A 21,227-nucleotide genomic window follows, 5' to 3' on the forward strand; every position below is an offset into this window, starting at 1 on the left:
AATGTTCAGCTTTTCCTTAACCACACCATTTAAAAGCCAGTTTCAAAACTAAGTTGCTGCAGGACAATGTGATTTCCTTATATTTTGGAGGACCACAGAAGGCAAGGTATGGAATAGGAATTGCCGCTCATCCCTTGCACTTTACTCGAAGCATCTCTCCAGCTCTCTGACAGCAAAGATCTGTCCCTGTCACTACTATTACCATCAGTATGAATAATGCCCCCCGAATGAGCTCTGCACATAGCCATAACATGTAACAGCCTTCTAATTTCCCTGCCCGGGGCACTGTCACTTGCCTGGCCATCATCTGCATTACAGAACTCCCTGAATACTGAGGTGTGCACGCCTCACGAGTATTTAGGATGTCAGCTGTCCCCATAACGTTCCTCAAGCTCTAATCATAAATCCCTAGCAGGCAGAAGCTACATGCCTGCAGGCCATGAGGGCAGAGGAGGCCAGTACCCTCAGGCCTGCCTCGGGTCTTTCTGGCCTACCGTGACACTGGCAAGGTGGAGGGAATGAAGGATGGGTTCCTGCTGTATAAAAGTCTGTACCAGAGTGCCCTCAAAAACTGAAACTGTAGTTGCACGACTGACTGAAAAAGGATTCAGAGAATCCCATAAGAGTACATTTAAGAAAAGAAAAAAAAAGTACATGCTGGCACAAAATAAGTCTAAAACTAAAATTTTCTTTCACACTAATGCGAACATACATGACACTTGGATCATAAGGATGGCTATTAACATCTGCCCTACGATGATTATTCACAATTCAATGTTTTGAGACACCCACACGAAATTATTTTGCACATTTGAAATAGAGAGACGAAGCACGGTGGCCGACTGGTTAGAGCGTCTACCTCACAGTTCTGAGGACCAGGGTTCAATCCCCGGCCCCCCCTGTGTGGAGTTTGCATGTTCTCCCCGTGCCTGCGTGGGTTTACTCCGGGCACTCCGGTTTCCTCCCACATCCCAAAAACATGCATGGTAGGTTACTTGAAGAGTCCAAGTTGCCCGTAGGTGTGCATGTGAGTGCGAATGGTTGTTTGTTTCTATATGCCCTGCGATTGGCTGGCAACAAGTTCAGGGTGTACCCCGCCTCCTGCCCGATGACAGCTGGGATAGGCTCCAGCACGCCCGCGACCCTAGTGAGGAGAAGTGGCTCAGAAAATGGATGGATGGATGGAAATAGAGAGAGACATCTGTAAACAACAAAACCCCAGATGTTGCTGCAACTGAACAAGGCAGCAATTTGGTTTTATAACCTTTTAATGTCAGTCTGCGTCAAGTTGCCTTATCAAAGTAGTGCGCACACTATTTTATTTTTAATAACTGCTCAGGGAAATGTCCGCAAGGTAAACTCTTTTCCACTCTGTGAGACTAAACTATTCAAGGAACACACAAAACATTTAATTTTAAAGCTGAATTTACATGGGTCCAAACCTTGATTAGCATACTGATGTTACGATTAAGCACTGCAATTTTCTGGACTTGACGTGACATCCCTTTTTCAGTGCTGCATCTCAATGGAAAGATGGTTCTAACAGCTCTCGACTGCTTATCTAAGCCAACCTTGTTTAAGGACATTGGCCAAGTAATTTGTCCTGCAGTGAATTGGATTACAATAGGTTACAAGTTAATACAAGATCGTCAACAGTGTAAACGACAAGAAACCTTGAAAGGGATGGGTTTGCCCGGTGAAGACATTAGATCTGTTCTTCTTCTTGTGACGATTTCCCCCAGCTTTTCCTCCATACTTTTAGTATTGTCGATAATAGGGCTCAGACTCAACCTCTAAATCCCCATTTGCTCTTCGTGTTGACAGTAACGAATGACTTCCAAATCAGTATTGAATCGTTACGTTCCGAAATATAGAGGTCATTGTCTATCAAATAAAAAATCCGATTTGATTATTTGAAAACTATCTATTGAACTGGAACTGGCGCGTTTTTCTTTTCAAGGAAAATTAAAAAGTCTGAATTCAAGTCCGAAAATTCTCATTCAATGATCGCTTTTCCACGCCCATTCGAATCCCAGTTCGAGTTACCACCCATTCGTGAACAGCCATAGTTGATAAGAAGAAGAGGTAATGGTTCGCATAGCCAGCTGAATGGAACACACCAATAAGGACCCTAGCTGTAATGTCTAGCATTGATGAGCAGGCCACCATAGACACATGATCAACTTGACTTCTTTAAGTCCCATTTGTCATCATTAACTGGTGACATAAAACTGATCTCTAAATAAAGCTTAAATGTGAAGTCCATTTTTGGTACACACTGATAGATTGTCGCTGACCGTTACCATGGGAACAGTGAAGTGTTAAGAGGTTCAGCGTTGTGCAGACCAAAGTGTCTCAGGTTTGCTTTTCCAGTTCAGCAAGGTGGTCTCAGTCTATCGCAAAATAGATCCTGACTTTTTTATTTCCTATTCAGATCGTAATGGAATACCTCCAGTCGACTAGCCATCTGTACTGCTTATATTGTTCAGGTTGACAGTGTGGACTGGTTGCCACAATCGCAGAATGATTGTGAATGGAGCATTGATTTGATCTGGCCAGTCTCTATGAGCCACTACACCCCCAAAGCCCTAAAATAATCATGTATATCACTATGAAATTAGAGAACTACTGTACGCGTTCATGCTTTTGGTGCTTGTGCCATTTTTTGTGATGGATGGTACTCAACAGCATATTAGTATAGTGCTTTTTTCCCCGCACTATTCTGGTATTGTTTTGCACATGTAAACACCATATTGTGCGAACAAATATGCCCCTCCGAAGGCTTGCTGAAAATCGATAAGTTCAAACAAATCGGGTCCAGTGACAGTTAGATGCCTGCCCTGCACTTTATTAGACTTTGGTTAACAGGATAATGTCTCCCATGTAACTGTAAAGAATCAGAATGTGCATGTCAATCCAATATTTGTCATGTCGTGTATTTGTACTAAAACACTGTTGACAACTTACTTCTCTGTCTTCTCGAAAAGAGGATAAGAAGTGTGTGAGATTGTTACTTTTTCAAATATGTCACATTACGTGTCCACAAGAATTTTGGAGAAGCTGTTAAAATGTAAGCACAATAATACACTTAAGCACTGGACTATTTTCATGAGACATGTCTGTGTCTGTGTTTAGATAGATATTTTATAATTACATCTAATTTGGCAACCTGTGGGCTATATTTTTTTGTGCGCAGAGCACTTTTTGATCACATAATTTTTTTTCAAGTGTACTTGAAATCTTCCAAAAGACCAAAAATGTTATCTCTTTGAAAGTTCGAACATTATTTGTGATAGATTCAATGTAATTTAAAATACATTTTACGTGAGCTGACAAAATTATTGAAATTGTTTTCCCCCCACTAACCCACATTTGAAAAACTTTGAGACTAGGGGTTGAACGAATGAGACGACACGTCGACTTTACCATTTTGCAAGATTTAATCGTGTTTTGACATTAACAGCACGGACGCTTCCCTGTCATCAACAGGTGGTGGGTTCACTTGCCCAACTAGCAGCGGTGCCTCAAACGTGTGGAAATATTTTACTTAAACTGAGATTGGTAGCACTGTCACTTGGAAAATGTGCCAGTCTATCTTCAAATAATAAATGGACACTCATCTAAACAGGCAGCCGCTAATGCTAGCCTGCGAGCAGCTTTAAATCGTCACGTCAGCTGTCAGTGAATTAACCAAAAACCTTCCTGTAACAGTGAAAGCACAGACAATACACATTAGCATCTGCTTTGACGAGGAAACAAAGAGAAGCCCTGGTCGATCAATAACCACTCTAGTGTAAAAATGAATGGTTAAGGTCACCAAAGAAAACATACAACTAGCATTTCTCTAAACTGTCAGCCTTCATCCCACAGATGCACATTCGCAATCCTCTTCCTTCTTCCATGGGCCCCCACCCTCCGATTTACTCATTCAATCACAAATCAAACACCCTTTCATTGTCTCACAGACAGCTGTATCTTATAAAACGTTCCACGTAACAAAACTGCAGGTTTTATACAATACAGTATTGCGAAGCATTCCCTCCTCCTGTAATTTTTAATATTGCGATACTATATAAATTATTGTATTCTGTAGCGACTGAAGTTGTGTTAGGTGAATTGGTGTTAGAATATCACAATTTCGAATTTTCTGACAGCTTGAGAGGCCGTGAAGTTGTCTGAATGCGATTAGATAAACGATTTGGGGGGGTGGGGCCTATGCAACCGAGGACGGCGGGTAGTGTGAGAGAGCGAGCTAATGTTTGGAAGCGTGCCCAGCGAGTTGACAACTGAAACAAAAATCAATGATAGCATTGATTAATTGAATCCGATCAATCATCACTTTAGCATCGACTACAAAAAAATCAGAACCCGTAATGTATTTTTTTTCCTCTCCAGTAATTTAGAAAATATGCTATTTTCTACTACTTCAGTGTTTTACTTTTCATACCAAATCCTCTCGCTTCTCAAGAAAAGATCCCTCATAGTAATGTGCACTTTCCTTTGGACTTTTGTCTTTTACTATGTATTAAAATCAGCGAGCCATAGAAATAATATAGCAGGTTGACATTGAAGGGATACCCCTTTGTGAATTTTTGTGCAGGAAAGGAATACTCTGCGATGGGATTTGAAAATCCATCACTGGCGTTGGAGGGTTCCACTGACGTGCCACAATGAGAGCGGCCACTTTGCATTTCAAGGGAATGAAGCGTCACTGGACGTCCTCCGCGGTGTCTTCACTTTTTTGTTTGATGTGCAACAAAGAACTGTTGAAATGTGAAAAGAACATGTAGGGAATTGAAGCCTCAAGAGAGCTATTTTGGAGGCTTTTGACAACGTGATGTACAGTAATGACTTTACATTTAGAGGAGCAAAGCTGGTCTTTTGGCCTTCACTCACAGTTGCTTCTGATTTCAGTCTTGACTCTCAGTTGTATTGATCTTCTGGGGAAACCGGTCGAGAACAATACCTCTTTATCTTCCCAAGCTGTTATTTCATAGGTCATGTTGAAGCCAGCACACCTGCAGCCCATAACAGCACGTTTACACAAGCGTATAGTGATAAACTGCGTGGAACTCGTGGGGGAATCGAGGGCTTAAGCAATTGAATAAATGACGAGTGGAGCGATCAATCATTTCGGCGATCACCCATGCAGATTCTAGTCCTCCTGGCGTCATCAAGGCGGACGACATCGATGAAACAAGACAAGATGCTTGACAAGCGCGGGGGGAATGTGGCATTGACGTGCATGTGGAGATGACTCATAGATTTCCCTTGAAAAAGCATCATTGTTCTGGGGATATCATTCGTACCAAGTAGCTACCAGAAACATTTTTTGTAAGATATGTCAAATGATATTGCAATTTTTTTTATGGATTTTTTTTTTCTTTCCCCTCTATCCAAAATGTGTCTGGCATGGCCACAGCAGGAGAAAAGTGGATCTATTGATCTCAGGAGTTAAATTTTTCCAAACACGGTCATCTTTCACAGCCACGACTTCGATTTTTGAAAAGCATAAATAGTGCTTTTCTCCTAACTTTATGGGCTTTTTCTCGTGGTGTGGAGTGGAGTCCAGTGGCGGGTCGAATGCTTGGTGGGGACACGTTCAGGGTGTACCCCGCCTCTCGCCCAGAGTTAGCTGGGATAGGTTCCAGAACACCCGTGACCCTAGTGAGGATAAGCGGTACAAAAAATGGATGGATGGATATACAAAGCTGTCTCAGAGTGGCTTCTGGTTTATTTGTTATATTCATATTATAGGCTGTAATTCAAAACTGCAGGGCCTCGCTTGAGTTTTATTTTTATATCTTGACAACCCTTTTTCATAAACTCCAACTGGGATGAACCAAAATCAATACTGAGTGTGACGCAGCTCACCTGTATTACAAGTAAAAGCATCAGGTGGGTACATTAACATAAATCTCTCCCAAAGAGTGTCAGTAAAATGTTAACATTGTCTTTATGACAAAAGGGGAGTTTATTGCTGGGCATTAGTACTGTATAAAGGATTAAGTTTATTGAGGCGGGGTATGTAGTAAAATGGCAAGTGAGTGTTTCGGTAAAGTTTAGACATCTTGTAAAACAAAGAAATCACAATAGTGCACTTACAGCAGTTTATTGAATGGGACAAAGGCCACGGTCACACTGCAGGACATGATGCCCAATTCGGATTTTTTTCTTTAAATCCGATCTTTTTACGTAGACGTTCACATTACAAAAACAAATACGGCTTCTGCTGAGGACAGAACGGGTACGAGACGTCACACACATGCGTACAAAACGGGACGTCAGATTGTGCGTGCGCACAGCCACGAGATGCTGTGTTGACGGAAGTAAATACAGCCCCTTGCATAGGTCTTGTCATGACGCATGTCTTAATTTTAAAGATTTTGTGCAACCAGAGTCAACGTTTTCTTATATTTATCAGTTCTCTGCTTCTTGGTCTCCTGTTTGCTTTTGTCGCATGTCTGTTTTGTCCAACACTTGTGACGTTTGTTGCCTTTTGATGATGTACAGGTCGGATGCATGGCCCGTGAGCGTCCATCCTGCACTTGTCGGATACATATCCGATTTATATCCACATATGACAGAGGCCTGGGTCCGATATGGAAAAAAAAAAAAAAAAAAATCGGAATTGTACTGTTCACTTCACATTGGGCAAAAAAATCGGAAATTGTCCTGGAATGTGAAGCTAGCCAAAGAGTCAAACACAAAAATACAAAATGAGAACATTCATTAACAGCAAACACACCCACTCACATGCAGGCTAATCGACTCCAGGTGCTGACATCGCTTACTAGGCCACTCCGCTTAAATTACAAGTGGCAGATGTCTTTGTGGAATTAACAAAAATGAATAAATAACGATGAGCACTTGAAACGCCTCTAAAATCTTCCATAACAAATACGGAAAAAACAATAGATTATTAAAGCACATAACCTATTCTAATGCCCACATTGCTCTTCTCACGAATAATGTTCCTTTTGCGCTGTTTAAGTCAAGACTGTTTGAAACGTCACTGTAATTTTGATGCGTTGACTTGGAGCGCCCTTTGAAATTTCGGCCCGTTCGAGCTCTTTTGGTGGATGTTTTTAACTGAAACTTGTCAGCCAATAGGAGAAGGGGGTTCCCTGTGTAGCAAACAACACGAAAGGGTCAAGGAGAAATATGAAATATTTGAGAAATATTGAAGTTATACAGTCTTAGTCTAATTTGAAGGCGTGTTTTGTAGTGTTTTGCCTGTAGAAAATCTGGTCAAAACATGCCTTCAAATTTGACAGTTTACAATTTCTTGCCTGAAAGATTTCCTTTTTGGGGAACGTTTTTGGTGTGTTTGAGGCAAAAAAAAAATTCCCAACACAAAAACTCAAGTTCTCGGGAAGCCATCATCCGATTTTCAAATTTCTTGATGTGTTGTGCTCAGCTGGAAGTGGCCATTCCGACCAGAGTCAATAAGAATGGTGTTTTTTGGGGGGGCTGGAAAAGGATGAATGGCATTTGAATTTACGAGCTTGGTCATGGAACATATTCTCGTGGGTCAAGGTGCCACTTTATACAGGTCCCAAATCTTACACTTGATACAAAATCTGTAATTGAAATATTTCATTTGAAGACTTATTCAGAAAATGCTCTGCAAACGACCACAAAGTGACTTCATGTGCAAGGCATCTAGACAGGCATGAAGATGGATGGTTAATAGAATGTGTTGCTGGGTATTCAGTAATCATTATTAATCTGTGTGTCGGCAGATCCTTTCTCGGCTTGCCGCGGCATTCATAAAGATTGTTTAATTAGATTGATTGATTAGAAAGTGGTGATTCAGAGCTCTCATCCCCGGCCTCCATCCCATCAGGCCTTTAATAAGATCAGACCGCGCTCATATTCCCGCGCTTCTCTGGACACGACTCGTTATGCACCGACCTACCACCGCCTGTCGCGCCCGTATCCAGACACAATTTGCTGACTAAAGTCGCAAAACAAATACACCTAAGACCAGAAGCTTCATTATGTTAATATGAAAAGATTGCAAATTCGTCACTGTTTTTTTTTTCCTCCCCCTCGCCTCTCACTGTAATCCGTCTTGGGTTTCTCTCTCTTAACATTGCATAAACACCACTACTGCCTGTTTAGCCCAAGAAAAACACATCCTTCCAGACTAAAACAGCTTACTTGTGTGTGTGGCATGTGTGCCTTTCTGTGAATGTTGTCATACACAAAGTTCCACAGCTCTCTCCTGTGTGTGTGTGATCTCTAAAGCTTTAGCTGCTCATCTGCAGAGACACTCCTCTGATCGATACCCGGGCAAGTCCTGCTGTACTTATTGCACAACAGCTCATCAGCACAGAGGAAGCACAGTAAAGAGACTCTCCCTCGCTGTAGTAAAACTTAACGACTTTTCGTGTTGCTTTTGTCTCCAGGCAGCGGATATTACAGTAGATAATAAGTATGCATTTAGATTTTTTGCAAGATCACCAGTCCTTCCAATCCATACAGCCCAACACAGGCCTGTAAAAGAAGACAATGTTTTGTGTGTGTGTGAGAGAGTGAGTGAGTGTGTGGGAGAGAGCAAGCATGGGTCTATAAGTGTGTGTCCTCTCCAAGGCTGTCATGAGCCCACTGCAGGATCACCCCCACGAGAGTATTTATGGGGAAATGATTACCTTGGAAAAGAACCGAACTTTGATGAAAATCATCCCACTTCAATTTGCACCTCTCTCGCATGCAGTTGGTGTCCATGTTTTTGCATAATATTGGAAATCTGTAAAATTGTACTGGAACACTTCAGTAGCAGTGCTTTCATCAAGACATCATTATATTCAGTGGCCTCTGATTGAGATGCAGCATTTTCATCACAAGGGTCTTTGGATTTAGCTTTTTTTGTTGTTGTGGAATTGTACTTCAGGGACTCGTTGCAGCAATAGGTTCACAAATATCTGTAGTTAAAAAAATATCTGTTAAAAAGGCCCTCCACCGCATAAAGTGTGACTGTTTGGCCCCAGTTTGGCTCGTAGTAGAACTAAAATAAAAAGAATCAGATCCTGAATAATGAGCATGGGAATGAAAATGATTGAAAGTTACACGCATGACTTATTCTGTATGATGGTTAGCTATCCTAAAATGTTGCTTTAAACATTAACTGCCAAGTATTAGACATTATAGAATGACAAAAGTTAAATCAACTTTCTTCGACATCTATTATTTCATATTGGCAAAATTAAACAAATGGAAAGTCCATCAGCATCCTTAAACAGAGTGTGACTTCCAAGTGTCTGTGTCTCAGTGATGGCACAACCTTCAGTAGTAGAATGAATTTCAGTTTTATAGTTTACTCACTAAAAAGGTTGCTGCCCTTCTCTCAAGTTCATTTAATTAACCTTAACTTTTTTCAAAGCGAGAATGCAATTATGCCCAGCCAGCAATCGTTGTTAATTAATACATTTTGTGCAAATGCACATCCTTGTGATATTGCTTGCCAAAAAACTCTCTTCAGTAAGATGGTTTATTTTTTGTCCACAAATCCCTTCGAGGGATAGTTTTTGGAGTCTAAATCATTCAGTCCCATCAAGTGTAAAACACATGAAGGAAACTACACTTTTAATTGTCCAATTCTGTCAATGAGTTTTTTTGGGCAATCTGCGCAAGCTCGGTAGCTGTCCAATGAAAAGTGTAAATGAGAGTATTTTTATTTACACCGTTTGACATTTTTATAGGCTCTACACGATTGTGTGCTTAATCACTGATGCAACGGTGGCTCTGCTGCCTTTTTTTTTATTGGCGAAGAACAGCACCTTCCTAAATGAGAGGTGTAGGAGGAAGAAAATGACAGCCCATTGGATTAAAAAAAAAAAAAAAAAGAAGATGACACAACTCCGGTCTGATGGAGTAAAATGAGTTGTGTGATGGACGATATCGATGCCCATATAGGAGAAGATATGGCTCTTCCCCAACATTGGACAAGAACATGCTGCAAGATGAAACACACACTCACATGCAGCACTGCCTGTTTTAGCTATCACAGCACTCTCAACAATTACCTTGCAACAAGACACACAAAAGCCATCTTTATGATTGCAGCGTTACGCAATTTCCATCCACTTTTCTTCTGCTCTTCTAACCTGGTTTAGGTTATAAGACCATTACCCCTGAACTCGTCTGAAAGGTTTGAAGGCCTCTCTTGGTTGGCCACTTATACGCTAAACAAATGGCTGCCATTGCTATTTTCATGGATTTTGTTTTCAAAACAAAATCCTTTCAAGGCTTAGGAGGAAGGTTTTTTTTAAGGTTCTAAATTTTCTTGAAGAATCCACATTGTCCTACTTGCACATAGACAGACACACACAGGTACAAGTCCAATGTGATACGATGAATGCCCTCTTGCCGTGTTGTGCTCTACTGGGAACTCCCTGTCTCACGTGCTGAGAATAATTGGAGATGTGTAATCCTCTCTCTTTGGTCATTGCTGATAGTTTTCGGTTAAGGGAGTGCTTCTGGAACTCAGCTTTTGTTGTTTTTCAGTTTTTGAGTAGCACCCACAAAAAACAGTATCGCTCCTTTCTTCTTCCATCCTTTGTCTCCACCCGGCCCTGCAAGATCATGTTCCATTTGCATCAGGGTTTCCAGTCGGGAGCACTGACTCTCCTTTATATAATCACTTCTGACTGCAGCGAGAGGTGGATCGGTGGTGTAGCAGTTCTAAATCTGAGGTGCAGAATTATTTTGGCAAGTGATTTAAGTAGCATCCTTACAACTTTTGTCAACACTACATTAATTTTCCACCACTTTGTTCATGAATTTATTACGGTCACTCAAATTTAACTTGCTTATTAGAGATCGTATTATCTTGGGTGAAATGATTAAGGACTTTAAAGCGCAAAAAAAATTTTGTACTGCAAGAGATTTTGTGCTCAACAATCAAGAAAAATGTCACGAAAAAAAAAGGAAGAACTGAGCTTCTTTACTTTTTTTTTTATACAGTGGAACCCAAAAAGTTGAACATTCCTGAAGTCCTACAATTTGAAATTTGGAAAACAATGGACCTGTAAATTTGCATAAAACTTCAGCTAGCATAAAACAATACATTTTCTTTGCCTTTTTGTGGCTTTGTTAAGACACCACATGTTGCCTGTACTTTAAGTGTAAAGGTTTTATGAGGTTTGACAACAGTTTGACCCTGGAACAGATTATTTATATTTTCATATATGTCCAAACTGAACAAAATTGGAAGTTGGCCTGCACTATAGACTATACCGATGGGGTTCCAGTGTACTAAAAAAGCAAAATACATCTGGCATAAACCATACATTCAAAGCATATTTTAGCATCTCTTGAAGTTATACAGTATTGTAAAATAGTAGTACACAGGGTGTAAGGTCTGGTTTTCTGTAGTAGCAACTAAAAGCCAAATTCTTTTGGACATAATTTAATTGGTGGTGCGCCATTACATTTCTTCATGTAGTCTACTGGACCTCTGGGGTCGCATTCCATTAAGAGCCATTTCAACCCTTTTCACCCACTTTGGCTCCTTACTGTTAAGCTTGAGAAACACACCTTTAAGCTTCAGTGGTGTTCCAGGAGGTGTTTTTCCCAGATAAGCCGTGCGGCATGTGACCTGGCCAACGATAAATGGACTCTTGTCTTTCTTTTTGTGACGTCCTGGAGCCAAAATGTTTGTGACATTGATGTTCAGGGCCAACTTTGTCCGCTGCAGCAGAAAATTTAAAAAAAATGTGGATATTGAAGTGGACTTAATACAAACAAACCAAAAAACAAAACAAAACATGGAGTTAGATGGGAAACCAGTCCCCCTTATGAGGGTGTTCACTCAGGTGTGGAGTACACAGGAGCATACGAACCAAAATTTCCTGTTTCCTGACTAACAAAGCCACTAAAGTTTCACTTGTTCTGGAAACTTGACACCACGCTTGGGCAGAGATCATTCAGGTAAATGAAGTGTTACATCATTAGGTAGGTAGGTTGGACACCATATAAAATTAAGTACTTAGCATATATTAGTCACACTCATTATGCTGTTCCTTTGGCAACTTGGGTTTGAAAGTTCTGCTGCCCCACACAGCAGAGAAAGCACAGGGATCCCCAGCATAAACACAATGTCAGACAGGCCCGATGTGGAAATTCTTACCACCTTGATGAGGATTGTACACATTTTGTCACTGAATCACTCAGAAAACAAGATTTCGTTTTATATGCTATTGTTTTGGGACTTTCAGAAATAAATGTTTCACATTTGCATAGAAGTGATTAAAAAAGATTTTCCCCATCTAAAGTCCTTTGGTGTTCCATCCTCAATTAATCTGCCTCAAAAGTCGATTCACTCTCATTTCCTCTCATCTTATTTACGTGCGGTGATTGATGAGAAGACTTTGAGAAGCATGGAGAGAACAATCTCCCACTTCTTTCTCGAGTGTCTCTGAGAGTGAAAGTTGCTGCTATCAATATCTGTATTGATGACCACAATGGAAGGTGGTGGAAATGTTCTCCTTCCCCATTGATCCTCGCCGATCCATTCTGAGCCTGCTCCTCGACAGCTGGGTGAATGAAGGGGAGTGGTCCATCCATCATAAGTCGATGCCACTTGGCAGACACCTCCCGTTTTGCCTATTATCTTCTTCCTCCTCTTCCTCCTCCCTTCCCTCTGTGGTCCTGTTCTGGTTTCTTTATTTCAGCTGCTCATCAAGCCCAATACAATCCAGACTGCAGCGCAGATGGAGCTAACATTTCGTCATGAATTTGATAACAGTTGGCCCCACCCACTCGCTTGTAGAAATTCTCAACAGTATTTATTTACAAGATTATTGTCATCTCCCTACTGTAATGCTTATTTGTGTTTCACCACTGTGGGAGTCCGAGACAAAACACCAACTGATAACTTGTGTGAACTCAATATCCTCTCCTCCTTTCTTCTGCAGGTCACCGACCAGTCGATGCGAGCGGTTGCCGAGCATTGCTCCGAGCTGCAGTTTGTTGGTTTCATGGGGTGCCCCGTGACGTCCCAGGGCGTCATCCATCTCACTGCTGTAAGTATTATACGGGCTTTTGTTCATACCTTTATCATGATGGGCCTTGGCACTTAGGCCATTGAGTTTTCAAAAATCAATATTGGCTCAGGGGTATTGTGGCAATTTGAAGATTGATGGTAGAACTCCCAGTTCCTCTTCAGACCTGTCAAACCATTCTTAAGGAAGAAACCCCTTGTTGTTTCTGTTGCACACACGAACATATCCTAGCCGAACGAAATTAAAAAGGCTTCATTTATTTACCAAAAATCCAACTTCAGTCACTCAAAACATTTTAGAACCAATTACATAAAGCTTCACAAATGATCAATATGTGCACTCCCTCAGACCCATCACGCGTTTTCCTTTTTGCTAATCCCAAGCCCGGATAAAAAAATTGGGTGGGTTTTATCAGGAGGCGCATCTGGTGTAACAACTGTGGCAAAGAAATCATGCGAGTGACTTGCTTTGGCGAAATCTGACGGGGCAAGCCAAAATTTACAACCTCAACAACCGTTTTTCAAAAGTTTTTGTGCCATGCCCAAATCTGCTTTACAATTGGTGTAGTTTCATTGAATCCCCTCAAAAATGCACGGTACACATTTTAGCATATTTTGACACACAAAAAACCTTTAAATTGCTAATGAATATCATTTTTCACCCTCAAAAAAGAGAAAAATATAAAACTAACACACTTAAGTTTAATATTAATCAGTTTCTACACATCTCGTTAAAAGTTGATCATTTGAGCGAGAATGTTATTAGACTACAAATGTCAAATTTTTTGGAACCCCCTGCATTTCCTTTTTTACACCAATACTTAGCCAATGATGTGTATCTGTTCAACCTTTCCTCGTTTCTCTCGTACAGTATTTGTTGGTTTAGATCCTTTCTAAAGGTGTTAAAAATGTCCTACCTGTAGCCTTACCGCACAGTTTTTCAGCAGTCTACCATTGGGATACCAGTAAAAGTTGTCATGTGCAGGTTAGGGCTAAATACACTGCTGCCTGATGGCTGGTTGACAGACAATAGTTCTTCTGTGTTACTTGAAAATGTGGAAAGGGAAGATGACAAATGTTCCATTTTAAAAACACCACAGATTACAAAGCAGAAGGGAATTGCAGCACAGCTTCATATTGGATTTAATTGTATTTGCATAGCTGTCATCATTCTGCCGACACAAGCCGTGGTGGAAATATAAGCCTTATTAGAATTTCTTGAACCAAACAATACCATGGTGAGCCAGTTTGTTGTCCTGGGAAAACAAAACACTTATGAAACATTCCCTCCATTTAAGTAAGAATGCACTTATCACAACTAAACCACACTAGGATGACACGCAGCCTGAACTATTTCAACACGGACATTGCAACCCTAACTACCCAATATATTGATTACTGCACAGTTAAGACTTTACATCTAAACATTGAGGTGAGACGGTAACTGATGCTAGTACTAAAACTGCATTATAGATGAAGGTCTTAATTTCATTGCAAAGTAAAATGGAAGTCGAGATAATGTTTCTGTTGCCCTAATAAATAGGAAAACTCTGTTCTCCAGCACAGAGTAACCAAATGGAGCTTCTCGATCTTATCAATAATGCACTTTTTAAATTATTTAGCTCCTTGGTCTATTTTGTTACCCATGCTTAGGATTTGTGTTGTTTTTCTTAAAAGTTGTTAAAACAGTAGACTACATCCAGTAAGTCGTTTCTGATGCATAGCTCACGAGGTGACTTTTTATTTTCTTGAAACTAAGTTCTTGTGTCTCTAAATGTTGGCCAAAAGAAGCACCAGTTAAGTATGGATGTTTGATTTCGGTTTAATCCCAGCTCCTGCGGGCCATGCATTTTCTCCAAGGGGTAAATCCACTATTTGAGAGGAATCCCAGAACCTTACGGTCTTTTATCTCCGACTTCATTTTGAAGTTGTGTGTTCACTTTTAAAGGTTAATGAATGAATGAATCCTAATAATATGCCACTTGTCTAACTGCACCCTGCTTTTTGTCTATTAGCATGCTAATGATTCAGGGCGCTGTGGTTAAAGATGCTTGGCGCCGCATAAGCACACGTACACAGATGACTCCTCAGACGTCATTCCGTACGCCGTGCTTTTCACTTTTCTCCTAAGATCCATCTAGAATGCATGACTGCGCCGATGTACCGGTGTGTATTGTATATCCACAAATGTGCGCTTGTAGTACAATTCGATTTATTTCTGACAAACTTGTATGCACATGCGAATGTACCCACGTGGGGCTTGTGCGGCCATTCCCCCTCAAATGCAATTACTGTTGTGTTAATAGGACTGAGACAGCCGATGCCGCCCTACATTATTAGATTAAACAGCAGATTAATTTGCATTTATGGTGTTGGCCCCCCTATCATCTCAGCGGCTTCTGCTGACCTTGGCCAGGGTGTTGTAGACAGACGGTAATGAAGCCAGCCAGTCATAACAACATAGGCATACACAGAGGTGAACGTGTACATGCACAGTCTGGTTCACTTCATTATTATTTATTACCATTTTAACCCACAGGGAGTTTCAGCTACCTGATATCCTGATATCTAGTTTTGTTTAAAGTTAGTTGCTGATTGGTTATTGACTGTTTGTTTCAATTACACCCTCAACTTTTGAGATGATGACCGCTTTATTCATCACAGGATTCATTTTCACCAAACCATTCAGGTGGGGGCATAGAGGCTGAACTTGTGAGACATGTATAGAAGGAGACAATTTAATAAAACATAATTTATACACCACCACTAGAAGAAACTGTCCCAAAAACATAAACAGAGCCACTGAGTCTCGTTGCTGCATTCAGAACTTTACCACAAACATGCAAAGGACTGAATCCTGGAGCACTACAGCAAGTTTTTGCTCCAAAAACCCTGGAAACTGCCAATATCATTGTAAAGATTCAAAGCCAAGGAGACACACCACTGAAGCACACGCCAGTGGAGTAAATGCTTCCAAATATTCCTGCCAACTGTAAAGGAACAATGTCAGACCTGTTCAGCCAAAGCATAGACAACATGGATTACAGCTCTGCATCAGTTCCTGCTGGAAAGCTTGCCCTCGAACGAACCTGGTCACTGGAGGAAAAAAGGCACTCCAGGACACAAAAGTGAGGATGATTAGGTGGTGTTCATGCTGTGTGCAATGGATAGACATTGACATTACTGAACCCTGTCATCAGAAAAAAATGGCCCCAAACATTCTACATAACTCTTAAATTAGATTGGGATAGAAGATTAATCTTAAAAGCTTTTCACCACTGTAGCTGCGTAAGCGTAAAGCGTGAGCTTTTTGTTGTTGTTTGGTTGGCTGGGGTTCCAAGTAGCTAGACACACATTAGTAACACAACTTATCGTTGGACTCTGTCACACTCTTCTCCATTTTCTACATCTTGCTGTCTTCCTTCATCAGTCTCCACTGGAATAAAATGTGTCTCCTTATCGTGGACAGTAGCCACATGCTGTAAAGTCATTACAGGAGATCCTCATTCGCTTCAATTGCTGTTTGTAGTGCGTCTTAGTTTTGACTCTTGCATCCAATGCAGTGTAGTTTCCCAGTGAACCGCCACGAACTGAAGCGAGTAGAGCCTAGTAGATCGGAGAAGAACCAAGCCGGTCCTTTGCAGTGGAAAAGCTGTATATGGTGGGAAGAAAAGGGGCCTAATCACAGAAAGTGCCACCATTTGTACGAGAAGCACAAAGAATTTGGGACCAATGCACCTCGGGACTTTTGTCATTTCCATGAATCACATCTTTGTTCTCCGTCTGAATAAATGGACCTCTAGGAAAATGTAAGCTCCTCCCAGGGTTCAAGTCATATTTCTGTTATTTCTGCCACCATTTTTTGTGGTTCAACTCTTCCTACCCTGCTCATTTGATCATTTTACTGCCTCCCTCAGTAATCTTCTCATTATCATCTACATTAGCAGGTGATTCCTCCTCATTTATTCCCCTTGGTCCCACCCAGTGTCGATTGAAAATAATATTCCTGCATTTAGAATCGTTGCATTACTGATGACTCCGTGGACCCTGTGTGCGAGTCCAAGGCTACGTCTTTTTTCCCCTCACTCAATTATTTCTCTGCCACCTCCTTATTTGCCTCCTCAATTGCATGCCGTCCGTCTCTTTGATAATCCTCCTACCCCCGCTTACCTGCCACCCTTTAAGCAGAGAAGAGAGCTGAACTAAATCCATTATTTTTATGAAGTTCTCTTTTATGGCGCCCTCATTTCAGATTGATATTCTTTTTTTTTTTTTTTTTTCCACAAATGAGGGTATGAGGAAATGAATTGGAAATGGTATATTCCTCATCCAGCGATCTGATTCTTGAAATGGGCGTCCCATGGTTCCAATGCAGATGGTATGCCGAGTAACTATCAAGACTTGGCATTTATGAACCCTTAATGGTTTTGCGGTGTTTAATTGTGCAAGAAAACAATTTTTTTGTAACATAGCTCTGCATTCTAAGACATTGTCTTGCTCCTGACAGGACAAAAAACAATAGATCTCTGCAGCCTGAGAGAAGTTTTGCAACACTTTTAATATTTTTTATTTTTTTTAAATATTTTTTTCCACATGTACTGTTATTGAACTCGGCTCACGTGTGCAGTGTAAATAGTAATAGTGCCTCTATAGCACATTATCTCAGCACCCACTCTCCATTAATGGCTAATCGATTTATGCCCAATCCAATTTACAGTTAGATTAAATTTGGGTTAATATAATGACAATGACGTCAGTGACATTATTTGTATTATTTCATTCCCTCAATACAGTCAAGAGTAGGGAGTTAAACAGAACCACAAGCCACAGCACAGACTACCGGCCCATTTCCGATTTTAAAATCTTGACCATTCACTTTTTAAAGGACCCAAAACTAAACATCTGTAGAAAAGAACTCACCATGTATTATAATGTGATTTGAGATTTTACCTGGTCCACTATCACTGGCATTGTAGAAATAATACCTTACATTACTGCAAAAGTACTTTTGAAATAGATTACACACAACACTGCACACTTCGCAATCACGCCGTTCGTGGATTGGTCGAACTCAGTGATGACCACACGTAAGGATTTGCCATCGTGAATATTGAACAGGTTTACATTTTCCGTGCAGATCAGGTGGGGGAAAAACAGGGATGATCTTGGAGAGACAGCCGAAAATCAGGTCTTTGCTGACTTTGAACAGAAGAGAGGTATAATGCTCAAATTAGGCTGGGTTACTGGTATGTGTGGACCCCGTTTAAGTCGGCATCCAGCTTCTGAAAAGTGTTTAAATCACCTTATTTCCATCGTTCTCTTTCTAAGCTTCTCTATCAATCAGTCTTTGGATATTGCCTCCCTCATGCATATGTGCTCTGTTTGTTACGCACACACACACACACACACACAAATGCATTCTGTGTCTCTCCATCTTCCTGTCAAGCGCAGCTCTTCTGGTACTGATTAAGTCCAAGGTCGACTCTATCGGAGAGTCGATGTTAAGAGAGCCGCTCGTGGTGGCGGCGGCGAGTGTTCCTTCCGTCGCTCTTAGATGGCTTCCCCTTTGCCTGTCATGACTTCCCACAATGTCCCTCCTCATACATCAAGCTATCACTGCCTCAAAACAATGTGGGCCTCATACACTTTTTTCCCCCCTCCCTGTGAGAAAGCTGCCCTGAGACATAACAAATGACGAGCCTTTTGAAGAATGTGTCACCGATGAAACAACATATATTTTGAGTCTGCAATAGCTTTGTGTCCTCTCTCTGATGTGCACAACTGGGACTTTTCTGGTCTTAATTTGGGGCCTCGTAGCTTCATTCAGCCGTGTTGCCTCGGTGGTTTTGTTGTTCTGCGCCACAGAAAGTTGGGGCCTTTGATAAATATTCCCTAAATTTGAGAGAACTGGACCACAAGTAATACCTCACTCTCTCTGTCCGTTTATGAGCGTATAAAACAGTCTGGTGTGGGAGAGGGAGGCTATTTAATGTCAGAACCACAATTATATGTTCCATTCTTCGAGGTGCCTGTACTGTGCAGTGGCAATATCAATACATTGGATATTGAATTTATTTTCTCCATGAGTAATAATTGAAAAATATGTAATCTGCTCCAGGGGTCAAAGTTCTACCATCATAAAAGTGTTTAGTATTGTAATATAATTGTACTCTTTTGGGCTGCTTCTATTTGGGTTTGCTGTAGTAGTCCTTTTTACACTGCCTGTACAAGCAAGTTTTTTCCCACTTTTGTCCAGGTCGCTGTTCTGTATAAATAGCACTGACATGGGATGGAGGGACAAAGTTGATACAGCAATTTTTCAAATTCTGAAGTAGAGGGGACACCGATTCTGCCTTTGTACAGAGGACCCACGGTTACAGTGCATGACTGCCCCGATACATGAAGTTTTGAGATCACGAACGGCGTGCAATGAACTACTTTGCGCAGAGCCGTATGAATACTGTGACTGTTTTTCTCTGGATTTATTTTCATTTATGCCCTAAAAGTGTTTTTCATAAATATTTACGGTAATTATGACTTTACTGTTGTGTTAGCGTCGGTCTGACTTATGTAAGTACGTAATTGCTTACTATATAAATTGTGAACCTGGAGTTTGCAAGAGCATAAAACGAATAAATAGAATGAATATTGAAGGGCTGGGTGATTCATCTAAATTTTATGGTGATTACGATTTTAGCTTCTCACGGTTATAAAAGCATAAAGAAAAACGATCAATGTGCTGAATGCCACGGTGTGTGTGTGTGTGTGTATGCAAGTTCCTGCCTTGTAAAAGCACCCTGAACGCACCTGTGTTGCTTGCAGCAGGCATTCGACGTGTTATTCTGCCATTCCTGAGCGTGCTTCAAGCTGTTTATTGACACCCCAGTTGGAGTTTACTGTAAAACTAAACATACAACTCAAATAATAGACACTTTGTATATTTAAATACAACACAGATCGTTTTTAGAAACATCCCCAGCTTAATGCTAATACTCAATAGAAAACCCTATTGACGGGCTAGCAAAAATTAGCATTAGTTTCTTAATTTTTTTTAATTGATATTCTAATATATTTTTATTCATGAATTTATTTTCTGGTTATTCTTTTAATTTATATTTAAAGTTGAGTTTTGATAATTGAATAGGCACCATTTTTGAAGTCACTGAGTAAACGTGTTTATTTATTATTATTTTTCCATAATCACCCAGCCAGTAATATTTCTAACGTAAAAAGTGGCTGCCATCTTTGTAGAATTTTCTAAAACACTTCAAAGGCATCTAAAATCATCCATAACAAATACATAAATAAATTCCAGAACAGCAATTGATGACTAAAGTACATGACTTATTCAACTGATGCCGTTTAAAATGTCATAGTAATTTGAACTGAATTTCAGCGCGTACAAGCTTATTGGTGGATAGCTTTAACTGAAACTTGTCAGCCAATTGGAAAAGGGCTTTCTGGCGTAGCAGACGAAATGAAAGGTTCCAGGAGATATGTTGAGAAGTAATGAAGTTATACTGTTTACTCAAATTTGAAGACGTTTTTAATTAATTAATAATTTTTTATTTTTTTTTTATATACCAGATTTTCTGTATGTGAGAATATCGCACACATTAACGTTCCAGAAAAGAACCTCAACCACAGACTCATTTTAGGAAATCACATTGCAAGTAATATATAAATAATACAATTCCCATTAACATGATCTCGTTATGGGATGCTGTGTTAAACACACCGTTGTGGCAATATACTACTAGTGTGTAAAAAGCAAAGACGCTATATCTTCTGTTACTGACCTGATGTAGCAGTTTTTCATGATCTATTGTTATTATTTGTACGGCACAGTTTTTATGCTGAATGCCTTTCCTGATGAAGCTCTCTCATTCTTTTGGGCTTGGCTGGGTGTTGGGAGTCAAAACAGTAATAGTTTCATGGACGGCCACAACATGTATCACTACACTGCCAACATTGTTGTCTTTCAACCTCTCCCATCAGAGGCCCCCACAGCAAGTCTTTTTTCCAACTCGCATGATATGTTTGGCTCAGTTTTTACACCGGATGCCCTTCCTTGCCACACCAGAGTAACTGAGACAAGCAACTTAACCTAAAAACAATAAAAAGTGGAGTGAACCTTATTTTGACAGTTTCTCTTTTTAGTTATATCGTTGTCATTACCATTTTTGTCTTTGGTTTATCATCCTGGATTCCCATGTGA

The 21,227-nt window shown here is 40.5% G+C and overlaps 1 protein-coding gene across 1 annotated transcript in view; it reads left to right on the top strand.

The window, feature by feature from the left end:
* fbxl17 (F-box and leucine-rich repeat protein 17) overlaps positions 1–21,227 on the top strand; it is a 238,433-nt gene that overhangs the window by 63,772 nt on the left and 153,434 nt on the right. Inside the window, exon 7 of the mRNA XM_061767764.1 lies at positions 12,924–13,031. Within this exon, the coding sequence (XP_061623748.1) occupies positions 12,924–13,031 (108 nt within the window). The remainder of the gene's footprint in view (positions 1–12,923; positions 13,032–21,227) is intronic.

Source organism: Phyllopteryx taeniolatus, chromosome 3 (genome assembly GCF_024500385.1).
Source record: "Phyllopteryx taeniolatus isolate TA_2022b chromosome 3, UOR_Ptae_1.2, whole genome shotgun sequence".
Taxonomy (NCBI): Eukaryota; Metazoa; Chordata; class Actinopteri; order Syngnathiformes; family Syngnathidae; genus Phyllopteryx; species Phyllopteryx taeniolatus.